The following is a 13,878-nucleotide window of genomic DNA, read 5'->3' as shown; positions in this document are numbered from 1 at the left end:
ACCACCTGCAGTGCCAGCATCCCATATGGGCACCTGGTTGCTCTACTTCCTATCGAGCTCTCTGCTATGGTCTGGGAAGGAAGTGGAAGATGGCCCAACTCTTTGGGCCCCTGTACCCATGTGGGAGACCCGGAAGAAGCTCCTAGCTCCAGACTGGTCCAACTCCAGTCATTGCGGCTAACTGGGGAGTGAATCAGCAGATGGAAGACTTCTCTCTCTCTCTGCCTCTCTGTAACTCTGCCTTTCAAATAAATAAATAAATCTTAAAAAAAAAAAAAAAAGTGGAGAGTGAATTTTCTTGTAAAGTACAATTTTAATAATGCTAATTCCAGAGAAGCTCCCCCAAAGTATATACACATTCCTAAAGAAGACTGAGTTTTGTTTAGTTTTCCATATATTTGTTTCAAAATGATACTCATTTCTCAAAAGAATCCATTTATCCTTGGTAATGGCAGATTTCAATTATTCAAGATAACAAACTTGCAGCAACATCACTTAAATTAAAACCACCTAAAAACTCCACATACATCACTTTAAAAATGCAGCCTCAAGACTAAGTGATGTTTTAACCTACACAGTGATTATAAGGGTAAAGTCTGGGACCATCTTCCAAAAGGCCAAAACCACTTCAGCAAGAAGGAAGTAAAAATCATTATCAGAAATTCTAATCCCTACACAGAAGAATTCACTTCAGAAGTATTCTCAGATGTTTCAAGAAAATTAAAAAAAAAAAAAAATCCAGTTCAAGAAAAGCAGAAACATGTTGAAAAAGCCCTATATACGAGGGCAAGCATTTGGCACAACAGTTAGGCAGCCACTTAAGTCACCCACATTCCAGATCAAGTGACTGGGTTCAAGTCCTAGCTCCACTCGCAGTTTCAGCTTCCTACTAATGCACACCTTAGTAGGCAGCAGGTGATGGCTCAAGTAATTGGGTCCATCACCCTTGTAGGAGACCCAGATTATGTTCCTGGTTTCAGCCCGACTGTTGCAGGCACCTGGGGAATGAATCAGCAAATGAAGATCTGTTTCTTACTCTCTGCCCTTCAAATAAACTCTTTTTTAAAAAAAGCCCAATTTATAAAGAGAGAAATCAGAGTATTTCATGGAAGAATGTAGTACGTGAGAAGATACAAACAAGGACAAGAAATCATTTACTTTCTCTGGGAAAAACAAAGGCTTCCACCACTCTCTAGCAATTATACTAAATAGGCCTGGTAGCTTATTAATGTACAGAATCTACTATGCAATGACACTGGTAACTCAGAAAAGGTCAATAAATAAAAAAGCTGGAACTCTGGCAGTCCTGGCTTTCTCCCTCATAATGCCAATGATACACATTGTGTACTGTCACTATATGTTTGCATTTTCTATAAATCTATGAGATCAGTGATTACCTGGTTATAGGACAGAGACAGGGAATAGTGAGAGGGAAACAAAGCAGTACTTTGGAAATGTGGGGGAGTGAAGGGTATCTTGAGGGTGGTGCTGATTTCCTAGCTGCATTTATGTCAAGACATACCCAACTGCTGACTTTAACATGTACATCTCAATGTATACCAATTATTTCTCAACAAAGATTTTAGAAATTCATATTATTTCCTCAGTACACACAATGGGAAGAAAGAATCTGAGAAATTAACTTGGCCAGGATACATTTTTCCAGGATTCTGAAAGATTTCTCAAGTTGATTGCTGACCTGAAATTAGCCTAACCCGCTTCTCTAAGATACACAACCCTGAAGGTTTGCTTTCACAGCTTAAAGGGTTCCAGAACTCTTTCTAGCATAAAGGGACCACAAAGTCACCCTCTTTAGGACAACAGTGTAAACACATACAAATTATAAGGCAGTTAAATCTAAATATAAATGATGTATAATATTTTACATCAAAGTCTAGTGAAACTTGTTTACCCACTTAACAGTTATGGGACATCAGCTCTCTGAGGCTCCTGGGACACAGCAAACATGCAGTCTCTGCCCTTAAGAAACTTCAGGCCAAGAAGTAGAGAAGCCACATCAACTGCCGGACAGACTTCAGCAGAGCTCTAATCATGCACAGCAGTGACTCCTACCCATTTGCTAACTTACCAAACTTCAAAAAAATAAAAAAAAAATTTATCTGAAAGGTAAAGTGACGGGGCTGATGCTGTGCTGGAGCGGGTTAAAGCCCCGGCTTGAAGTACCGGCATCCCATATGGGCACCGGTTCTAGACCTGGATGCTCCTCTTCTGATCCAGCTCTCTGCTATGCTGGGAAAGCAGTATAAGACGGCCGAAGTCCTTGGGCCCCTGTACTCACAAGAGACCAAGAAGCTCCTGGCTCTTGACTTCAGATTGGCTCAGCCCCAGCCATTGTGATCATCTGCGGAGTGTACCAGCAGATAGAATACCTCTCTATCTCTACCTCCCTAATTCTAATAAGTAAAAATGTTAAAAAAAAAAAAAAAAAAAAAGTAAAGAGAGACAGAGACAGAGATCTTCCACCTGCTTGTTCACTCCTCTAAATGGCCACAAAAAGCTAGTCTGGCCCAGGCCAAAGCCATAAACCTCAACTCCATCCAGGTCTTACACATGATCCAAGTATTTGGGCAATCCTCTGCTGCCTTTACAGGCACAACAACAATAAGCTACATCAGAAGCGAAGCAACTGAGATTCAAACCAGTGCCCTGACGTGGGATGCCAGTATTACAGTCAGTGGCTTAACCCTCTGTGCCACAACACCAGCCTCATACCAAGTTTCTATTATGAAATTAATGTTAAAGGAACACCAAGGATCCAGGAGATGTGGGTTCTGTGGTTTTACATTTACTACTGACCAGCTTTCTGTAGCCCTCTCAAGACTCCCATTTCTTTACTTCTAAAAGATACAATACAACCTGTTACATACACACACACCCCAACATTGTGTTCAGGAACAAATGGGAACTGTGGGCTGGCGCTGTGGCACAGCGGGTTAAAACCCTGGCCTAAGGCGCCAGCATCCCATATAGGCGCCGATTCTAGTCCCAGCTGCTTCTCTTCAGATCCAGCTCTCTGCTATGGCCTGGGATAATAGTGGAGGATGGCCCAAGTCCTTGGGCTCCTGCACCTGCATGGGAGACCCAGAGGAAGCTCGAAGCTCCTGGCTCCTGGCTCCTGGCTTTGGATTGGTACAGCTCTGGCCATTGTGACCATATAGGGAATGAACCAGCAGATGGAAAACCAGGTTTTTAACAGGTTGAAAAATTCCTGGCTTGTGATTTTTTTGTTAAATCCTAGGAGTCAACAAGAGAACTGCATTGATTCAACTAGCATATGTTTGAGCTTTCATGGACTAGAATTTTAAAAAGTTTGAGAACTTCTAAGTTTCCTATGGTTTTTATTTTTGAAGCAAAACAAGCTCCTGGCTCATAGCTGGCATCCATTAAGTGTTGAATGAATGAATGAATGAATCTTGGTTCAGCTTCATCCTCTCTGAGCAATTTTCTCATCTGTTAAAATTATACAAAAATCATTACTAACAAATAACTTATTAACTATGCCCAGCAAGTGGTAAGCACTCCACAAAGCAGTAACTCTCAAGCTATAGCTCTCAGGCTCCCTCTTGGTTTATGTGAACTCTATCTGCTGATATTACATTCAAAATTAAAACTAGTGGGCCAGCATGATGGATCAGAGGAATAAGGTACCCACCTGCAATGCCAGCATTCCATCTGAGAGCCAGTTCAAGTCCTGGCTGCGTCACTTCTGATCCAGCTCCCTGCTAATGCACCTGGGAAAGCAGTGAAAGATGGCCCAAGTGTTTGGGGTCTACCACCTATGTAGGAGATTCCAATGGAGTTCCTGGATCCTGACTTCAGCCTGGCCCACCCCTGGCTACTTGTGGCTATTTAGGAAGGGAACAAGCAGATGGAAGAACTGTCACTCTGCCTTTACAAATAAATAAATCCTTTTAATATACCTATCACATGTCAACAACAAACCTAATTACACTAACATAAATAACATTTTTATTAAAACTAAATTTTCTGGGCCGGCGCCGTGGCTCAGTAGGCTAATCCTCCGCCTTGCGGCGCCGGCACACCGGGTTCTAGTCCCGGTCAGGGCGCCGGATTCTGTCCCGGTTGCCCCTCTTCCAGGCCAGCCCTCTGCTATGGCCAGGGAGTGCAGTGGAGGATGGCCCAGGTGCTTGGGCCCTGCACCCCATGGGAGACCAGGAAAAGCACCTGGCTCCTGGCTCCTGCCATCGGATCAGCGCGGTGTGCCGGCCGCAGCGCGCGGCCGCGGCGGCCATTGGAGGGTGAACCAACGGCAAAGGAAGACCTTTCTCTCTGTCTCTCTCTCACTGTCCACTCTGCCTGTCAAAAAAAAAAAAAAAAAAAAACAACTAAATTTTCTGAAACACAAAGTTTAGGATAGTAACTCTTTAGTATCTGGTTTAAAAGACAGCCAGACTCTAATTTCTGCCTCAGTGTTTACTGTTATAACATGTCCTTTTTTTCAAATAAAGATTTTATTTATTTGAAAGGCAGACACACAAAGAAAGTGAGAGACACAGAGATCTTCCGTTCACTGGTTCACTCCCCAAATGGTCAGGTCTCCCACATGGGAGGCAGGGACCCAAGTAGTTGGGCCATCATCAGCTCCTTCCTAGGGACATTAGCAGGGAGCTGGATCAGAAGCAGGGCAGCCAGGACTTGAACTGGTAAAATGTTGGTATCACAGGTGGCAGCTTAACCTACTGTGCCAAAATGCTGTCCCCAGCTGTGATAACTAAAGACTGTAAAGAAAATCTGATCTCACACAGATAAACAATTAGAAAAGAAAAAAGTATTTTAATAGGCTTTTCACATACACACACAAAGGGCAGAACTGTCACACACCTGTCAGATAATTAAGACTCTGGCTTACAACGAGGTTTTCTTAAGCCCAACATGAAATTAAAGTGTAGATCCTTCCAAAAATTAAAAAAAAAAAAAAACCTCTCAGATAACATAGATATTCTTATACTACACCAAAACTCAACAAGTGAAGGAGGGCATCTGGCCTTTGGTTAAGGCACATGTCTCTGGGTTCAATATTCACCTCCGGCTCCTGACTCCATCCTGCTAACGCAGACCCTGGAAGGCAGCATGTACAGGCTCAAGGAAATGGGCTGCTGCCATTCATGGGGTGATGTGGATCGAGTCCTGGCTCACAGCTTTAGGCCCAGCCCCAGAAATACTAGGCATCTGGGGAATCTAGCAAATGAGAACTCTTTGTTTCTGCCTCTCAAATAGATAATTAAAACGAAAGAAAATATAGCTCATAAGTATCTTCTTAAATGTTAGCAGTATGGTGAAATTTTAAATCATACCAATGCTCTCTTTATACTATATGAAAACCCATCAATCCATCCACAGGCTTTTTGTTCTGCTAGTTTTCAGGGTTTATTTATTTAAAAGTCAGAGTTAAATACAGGGAGAGACAGAGAAAGATTTTCCATCTGCTGGTTCACTCTGAGATGGCCGCTACGGCCAGCAGTGGGCCAGGCTTAAGCCAGGAGCTTTATCCAGGTCTCCCACATGGGAGGCAGAGGACCAAACTCCTGGGCCATCCTCCGATGCTTTTCCCAGGCCATTAGCAGGGAGCTGGATAGAAAGTGGAGCAGTGCCCATACGGAACTCCAGCATCAACACAGGCCCCCATTCTCGCTTTTAAAGGTTCTTTCATCCCTGTATAGTTTTGACCATTATGTGTTGGAGATGTGGAAAATACTGGTTCATTGAGCTACAAAAATTTCATTACACAATATTAAAAAGTTGCATTTGTTAGTAGCTCTATTAATCTTTAAATACGAGGAAGCTGCCAAGCTCATAAAGGTGGACACACACTTTCCAGAAATTTTTCATTTGAAAGCTCAATGTGTCATTAGCAACAAAGACCAGCAGTTCTTTTTTCTTGCTTTGCTTTCACATAAACGTCTGGCATTTACCACAATTTCTAAGTTCTTAGTTAATAATAATGTTCCAAGAATAAAGTGGGTAGGTTAGCTCTCAACTCAACCGCACAGATTTCAGTAAAAGCACCCCATGATATTTCAGTGTACCACAGAAGTGCTTTATGAGCAGTTCTAGCTCCTCACACAGAACATTAAAAAAGATGCAATCAAAGGCAAGCTTTTTTTTTGTTTTAAATCACTCATCAATGGCATTCTTCAGCAAAACTTTTTTTCCCCCCTAACTATGAGTGGGGAGTGACCTTCACATATCTGGTCGAGTTTGTTGCAATTACCTTTGGTTCAAGTTAAGGTATCAGCAGTTTTACTAACCATCACTTTCGCACAATCCAAATGTCAACACTGAAAATGGCAAGTACTCCCAGTATTAACAAGAAAATAAGAGTGGGCTTCTGACTCCATGGTTAAGGCACTCACACATCCCATACCCAGAGGTCTGGGCTGAAGTTCCTGCTCTGCTTCCAATCCAGCTTCTTGTTAATGTGACCACTAACAGGTGACTCACGTACCTGGGTGTCTGCCACCCACGTGGGAGACCAGGATTGGGTTCCCAGCTCCTGGCTTCAGCCTGGCTCAGCCCAAGCTGTTGAGGGCATTCAGAGAATGACTGAAGATCTCCCTCTGTCTCTCTCTGCATTTCAAATAATTAAACTTTAAAACTACAGTTTTGACTTGAGAACCTTGAACAGCTGTAGGAAGTGGTAGCTATTATTTTTACAGCAGGCACCTACTTTGGAGTCAAACAGACCACCGTCTTAATACATAAAACCTTGTTCAAGCTGACAAAGCCCGAGTTTTCTGGTTTGTACATACCTTCCAGTGTTATCCAGGGGATTATCTTGAGTTAATGCACATGCAACAGATAAGCACAGTGCCTGGCTCAAAGTAAACACCCATTATAAACGAATAGGGAGACAGGGAGAACACACTGTTTCGAGAAAAGAGGGAGAGAACAAAAACCTAAAAATAAAATTCACTGAACCATTACACAGACCAGAAAGCATCCATTATTCACATCCAAAACGGCAGTAAAGGTCAGGAAGAAAGTAATGAAAATAAGAAAAAAATAAAAATAAATAAAATTCGGACAAACAGCACAGAAAACTTCACAGAGCCTTAACGGAGGAAGCTAGACTCGCACAACACCGCCAGAGGAGGGTGCTGGGTTGGCGGGGAGGGAGTCGGGTTGCAGAGAGAGCTTTCCACGGGGAGCGAGCAGAGAAGTAACCGGTTTACTTTTTCCTGAAGTGGGGTGAGGGAGCCTCTCCGAGGAAAATGCACTCACTAAAACGCGACCGGCTGCAAGCGTGGAACTCCAGGTTAGTAACAGCCCAACAACTTACCGACATAAGCGCCCAATTCTTGCAATTTCCCCTTAATGGCACTCTGAAGGGGAGAGAAGCAGACACGCGGGTGAGCGAGGCGGCACCGCGACCACGAGCGGACCACGCCGCCCCCCGGCCGCCCGGAGGTGGGGGGCGGCGCCCACCCCGCGCGCCCGCCCCGGGGCCCCGCCGGCCCGCCGCGTCCTTCCGTTTCCCGGCGGCGACTTCTTCAGCCGCGGCCCCGCTCACCCGCCGCGCGCCGAGACCGCGTCGGCGGCCAGGCGAGGAGGCGCCGCCGCTCGCCGTCCGGGCCGCGGCGTCAGGGCCGGGCCCCGGGGCCCCGTTACTCCTGACGACCACCGAGGCCCAGCTTCCCGCCCCCGCGCGGCGCCGGCCACCCAAGGCCTCACCCGGATCTTGCGGCTGATCTCGGTGCCAATCTCCATGGCTCCGCGGCGGGCGGCGGGCTCAGACTGCGCGGCGCTTCGCTTACTCTGAGCCCGCCGCGGGCTCGTACCCCACAGCCCGGCCACCGCCGCCGTCTCCACAGCCGCTCCCGCCGCTCCGCCCCCAGCCGCGCGCACTCTGTGTCCCCGCCTCCGCCGTCCCGGAGCCCTGGACCCGACGCGGCCGACGGCGCAGGCGCACGCGCAGGCGCAGGCGCACACCTCGGGCCAGGAAGCCTACGCTCTGGCGACCTCTACTGGCGTCAAGAAGGACAGCAGCGTGCGGTTGGCTTGGCTTCTCTGTGCCTCAGGCTTCGTTTTGGAAAAGCCAGGTTACTCATTTTACTCTCCTTTGGGTAATAAGGATGAGTTGAGTTAACACGTGCAGCAGAAAGATCTCGGGCCTTGCTACAAGATCCGAGTTCAAGTCCAGAATTAACTTACAATTAACATAATGGTGCTCCAGATAGTTCTACCCTTGACAGTTTTTTTGAAAAATAGATTGCCTCTTAGAGGTTGCACTATAATTACACTTGGAGGAAAAATGGGATTTTTCCGATCACAGTCTTTTTCTTTTTTTTTTAATTTTTGGGAGGCAGAGAGCCAGCGAGCTCACACCCACTGGTTTACTCCACACGTGCCTGAAAACCAGGGCTCGCATACGGGTGGCAGAAACCCAACTACTTGAGCCATCACTACTGCCTCCTAGGGTCTGCATTAGCAGGGAGACACAGACATCCTAACTGGTGTCTTACCTGCCAGGCCGAGCACTGGCCTCATGGTTCTTCCTGGGTTTGGTTCTGCCTTCATTCTCCCAGGCCCACCAGTGACCTTGACCGAAGGTTAATTAATTAATCTCCATCCCCCTGCTCCTTGCTGAACACAATTCTTTATTTCTCAGGACTCCAGCTGTCACCTCTATTGCTGACAATACCTGGAATTTCTCTCAGCCTTTAGTTTTCACCTAAACCCAATACTCAACTCCCAAATTCTAAGTTACTAGATACATATTTTATTTTCTCCAAATTTAGCGCTTCAAAACTGACGTCTTCATTATCTCCTCTCTTCCCTCTCAGGTTGGTTTCTATTCCTGATCTTCCCATTTCTATCCCTTTAAAAAAAAGATTATTTATTTATTTGAAAGAGTTACACAGAGAGAGGAGAGGCAGAGAGAGAGAGACAGAGAGAGGTCTTCCATCCTATGGTTCACTCCCCAGCTGGCTGCAACGGCTGGAGCTGCGCCGATCCAAAGCCAGGAGCCAGGAGCTTCCTCTAGGTCTTCCATGCGGGTGCAGGGGCCCAAGGACTTGGGCCATCTTTTACTGCTTTCCCAGGCCACAGCAGACAGCTGGATCGGAAATGGAGCATCTAGCTCTCGAATCAGCACCCATATGGGATGCCGGCACTGCAGGCGGCAGCTTAACCCACTACACCACCGGGCCGGCCCCCCTATTTCAATCCTTAGCGGATTAGTTGTTCCTGTCCCTGATCACAAAACCTTGGAGTGACACTAGACATAGAGAGATGTCTCCCTTTTCCTGCATACCCAGTAAGTCCCCAGAGAGGTATCAGTTATCTGTTCTGCATAACAAATAGCCACAAATTTAACAGCTTAGTGTTAGGGCACCCAAGAAAACAACCTACAAGCTGTGCTTACAAATACCAGAAGAAAAACATGCCTACAAGCTGTGCCCATGCGAGCAAAAAAGGAGCAGCCCCTCACTGCAACTACAAATATGACCTTCACCCATTCATTCCCGCAAAACAGCGCTTTTCAGTGTTATAGTAAAATTTCCCAGTAGATAGCAAACTTCCTAAACCCCCCCCCCTTCCTTCCCAGCTGCAGGCTGTTCCATCCCACAAGCATCATCCCCAGCTAACGCGTGTGCGTGCGTAAAAAGCCCCTCACTCACTGTCACACTGCTGCTGCTCTCTCCTCTGAGACAGCCCCGCTGTTTTGCCCCCAGTAAAGTCTCTGACACCTTCTCTCAGCATGGTCTCATTCAGTGGTCACATTAACCTAACACTTAGAACCCGAAGGGGTTGTCTTCCTGTGGATTCCATGGTGGCACTCTGAGGCCAGCTTTTTTGGGTCTTCTGCTCAGGGCCTCACAAGGCTGCCAGAGAGGTGCCAGACAGTCCTGACCACTCTGCCTCTGAACCAGCTTCCTGCTAATGTGACCCGAGAGGCCGCAGATGATTACTCAACTGCTTGGGCCCCTCTCACCCACGGGGGAGACACAGTTGGTGTTCCTGGCACGTGGCTTCTGCCTGGCCCAGCTCTGGCTGTTGCAGGCATTTGGGGAGTGAACCAGCAGATGAAAATCTCTCTGTCTCTGTCACTCTACCTTTCAAGTAGGTAAAAATAAAGAAAGAAGCATAATTTTAATAAGTGACTTTATGAATATGGGCCCCACGTGTTGCAGGTTGTCACCTGGAGGCCACCCACAGGCCTTACAGTTTGCTCCACAGTTTATTCCCAAAGACTTCTCCAACATGGCTGCTCACTGCAGCTAGCAACAGAAAGCTTCGCTCTCAGCTCAGGGACGAGCTGGTTCCTCGTGTCAAGGCTTGCATCTCGTTAAGTTAGGCTTACTCAGAGTGTCACCCCAAACCTACTGATTTAGGACCTAAGTCACATCAGCAAAACTCCCCATCTTTGCCATATTCTTTGGCTGGAAGCAATCCAAGCTCAAGAGGAGAGGGACCTACAGCAGGAGTAGAAACGGTGGGGCTGCCACACTGTCCTTTCATAATTGCATACAATTCTTTCTTCTGGATTCCCATAGCATCTTTATGGGAACCACTATTACAACGCTAGGATACCCTCTGTAACAATGATTTCATGTGTGTGTTCGTTCTCCATAGGAAAATTATAAACTCTGTAGATCTTTCTGTTTCTCCAAAATTTCTTTCAGGATGCCAGACACGTGGTAAGCACCTATTAAATATTTATAGGGTAAAAGAAATTCAGACCCTAATTTACAAAAGCATTCTTCCTCCTGAATAAATCAAATGATCATACACTCATGCAACATTGATGAGAGGCAGCCAGGCAGAGTGAGAGCAAGGCCCCTGGAGCCAGACTGGCTAGGCTGGAGTCGGGGCTCCGCCACTCCCTCCGAGACCCCAGGCAAATGACTTATCCTCTTTGTGCCTCAGTATCCCCACCTGTGACATGGGTATGTGCTAAGGTTTGGATATGGTCTGAGTGTCCCCAAGATTTTGTGGGCTGCTATTTAATCCCCACTGTGAATTATTGAAAGGATGGAAACTTAATCCATCAATGGCATTTACAGGAGGGCAGTCTTTGAAAAGCAATTGGATTAGATAAAGACAGGGAGGGGAGTCCTTGATTAAATCCTGGTGGCTTTATAAGGAGAAGGACAAAGACTAAATATACCCACATTCTCTCTTTCCCTCTCTCTCTCTCTCTCTGTTCCTTGCCATGTGCTGCCCTGTACCACCACAGGCTCTGCCAGCAAGGAGGCTGCCACCACCACATGCAACCCCTCTCCCCTGGGCCAGAACTCACAAGTCCAAATGCGCCTTTTCTTCTTTATAGCTTACCCAGTCTGTGCTATTTTGTTGTTAGCAACAACGCGTGGTTGAGTGATAGTATGATATGAGTTTCTCCTGCAAAGCAGTATTATGAGGTTGAAATTAGTTAATATTTTGAAGCATTTTGAGCTGTGCCTGGCTCAAGACAGCACTATGTTTGTTGATTAAAAATTAAATGCTGATGCTGAGCCAGACACTGTGTTTGGATCCAAAGCACAAAGATGAGCAAGATCGGGTTCTGCTTTCATGATGCTCGCGGTCTGTAAGACAGGAAAATTATTTCTGTTCCCTTACCCACCACTTCAGAAATAAGAACAAAAACACATTTTACCATTATTGGGTATGAAATGGTCAGTCAATATTTAGAGTATTGAACCAAACATTTTGTGAAAAATAGAGACCACTTTGTTGAAACTACTCAAAGTAGGGAAATTCATTACAATGTATTCAAGAATGAATTAACACTTAGGGCATCAGCTTATAGCTACGGAAGAGACTCGCAGGCTGCTCAAGAATTCAAGAACATTCATTCTATTTTTAAAAATTTTTGGCCGGCGCCGCGGCTCACTAGGCTAATCCTCCGCCTTGCGGCGCCGGCACACCGGGTTCTAGTCCCGGTCGGGGCGCCGGATTCTGTCCCGGTTGCCCCTCTTCCAGGCCAGCTCTCTGCTATGGCCCAGGAGTGCAGTGGAGGATGGCCCAAGTCCTTGGGCCCTGCACCCCATGGGAGACCAGGAGAAGCACCTGGCTCCTGGCTCCTGCCTTCGGATCAGCGCGATGCACCGGCAGCAGCGCACCGGCCACGGCGGCCATTGGAGGGTGAATCAACGGCAAAGGAAGACCTTTCTCTCTGTCTCTCTCTCTCTCACTGTCCACTCTGCCTGTCAAAAAAAATTTTTTTGTTGTTGTTCATTTAAGATGCAGAGAGGCAGAGACAGACAGAGACAGAGAGCTCGAAATCCACTGGTTCACGCTCCATATGCCCACTAAGGCTGGGTCTGGACAGGGGCCGCAGCCAGAAAACAGGAACTCCATCCAGTCTCCCACGTGGGTGGCAGGGACCCAAACACATGAGCCATCACTGCTGTCTCTCTGAGGCTGCATTTGCAGGAGGCTGGAATCAGGAGCTGAGTCAGGTATTCAACCCAGGTGCCTAGCAGGCACTTGGTCATCTTAACTGTGGGCTAAACACCCACCTACCTCTTCAACCACATTTGGACCGCAGAAGTCACAGTGTCCGGATCCCAGGGAGGGGCAACCCCACTAAGCCAATGGGGTTCTTCCAGGTGCTTCCTGGGGAGACGCAGCTTCATAAACCACATCCGATCTTGAGGATCTGAGACCTTAAAAGAAACTGCTGGAGGGAAGGCTATTAGGCTTCAAAAAGAATAAACTGGATAAATGAATAAAAAATAAATAAATAAAAACTAAGTAAAAAATGAAAAATAAAATAATAAACCAGACAAATGACATGGTTTCCTTTAGGATCAGATTTTAGCCAACCACAGGAGGGCTAAAGAGGGCTCTGAGCTATCTTCTAAAGAGAGAAGTTAATTGAAAGGATTATTGGCTTTTTATTTTTTATTTTTTTAAGGTTTATTTATTTATTTGAAAGAGTTACACAGAGAAAGAAGGAGAGTTCATTCCCCAATTGATTGCGACCACCAGAGCTGCGTCGATCGGAAGCCAGGAGCTTTTTCCGGGTCTCCCACATGCGTGCAGGGGCCCAAGGACTTGGGCCGTCTTCTAGAGTATTGGCTTTAAAATCAGGGGGACTGTGTGTCAACCTGAACCCTGTGGAGCCCTGAGTCCTCTAACATCCAGCCTGCTCTTTCTTCAGGGCTGCTTGTCAGCTGCACTGTGCATAACCTTTCCAAGTGTGCGTGTCTGTGTGCGAGAGAGACAGCAAAGGGTGGCGATGGACTTCCTCCAGCCTGGAACACTTCCCTCTGTTCCTTGAATGCCTAGTCAACATTTATTTGTCTTTCTAGACTGAAGCAGAAGTCAATCATTCTGATTACAGAGCCATTACCAATCCATTTACAGTATTATACTTATGGGTGAATTTCCTTGCCTATCGCAACTAAATAGTTACCCGTTGTTCACACAGTGAGTTTTTGGGGGCCTGCTCTGTGGCATAGCAGGTAAAGCCGCTGCCTGCAATACCAGCATCCCATATGGGCACTGGTCCCCGTCCCAGCTGCTCTACTTCCAATCCAGCTCCAGCAGAAGATGGCCCAAGTGCTTGGGCCCCTGCACACATGTGGTAGAAGCTCCTGGCTCCTGCCTTTGGATCAGCTCAGCTCCAGCTGTTGTTGCCATTTGGGGAGTGAACCAGCAGATGAAAGATTCTTTCTCTCTCTCCCTCTCTCTCTCTCTGTCTCAGTAACTCTGCCTTTCAAATAAATATAAATAAATATTTTAAAAAATAAATAAAATAATTTTTAAAAAAGAAACAGATCTTCCATCTGCTGGTTCACTACCCAGATGGCCACAACAGTCAGTTCTGGGCCAGGCTAAAGCCATGAGGCCAGAACTCCATCCTGGTCTCCCACATGGGTGGCAGGG

The 13,878-nt window shown here is 46.5% G+C and overlaps 1 protein-coding gene across 20 annotated transcripts in view; it reads right to left on the bottom strand.

Annotated features, from left to right (window-relative positions):
* Window positions 1-7,941, bottom strand: part of ZC3H14 (zinc finger CCCH-type containing 14) — a 44,989-nt gene extending 37,048 nt beyond the window's left edge. For 8 of the 20 annotated variants that reach the window (XM_070065498.1, XM_070065499.1, XM_070065504.1 and 5 more), the window contains exons 1-2: window positions 7,714-7,941; window positions 7,322-7,364 (exon numbers count right to left, since the gene is read on the bottom strand). Coding sequence is in view for 8 of the 20 variants with exons in the window: in XM_051826171.2 (XP_051682131.2) it covers window positions 7,322-7,364; window positions 7,714-7,749 (79 nt within the window). In the remaining 12 variants the exon portion in view is untranslated. Of the gene's footprint in view, window positions 1-3,673; window positions 3,753-6,791; window positions 6,907-7,321; window positions 7,365-7,713 lie in introns of those variants that run through there. The other 12 variants (XM_051826171.2, XM_051826174.2, XM_051826178.2 and 9 more) reach the window with 4 other exon arrangements.
* Window positions 7,942-13,878: the final 5,937 nt, after the last annotated feature.

The sequence above is a fragment of the Oryctolagus cuniculus genome, chromosome 20 (assembly GCF_964237555.1).
Source record: "Oryctolagus cuniculus chromosome 20, mOryCun1.1, whole genome shotgun sequence".
NCBI lineage: Eukaryota > Metazoa > Chordata > Mammalia > Lagomorpha > Leporidae > Oryctolagus > Oryctolagus cuniculus.
The sequence above is the reverse complement of the archived record's forward strand: the minus strand, read 5'-3'. Positions and strand labels throughout refer to the sequence as shown.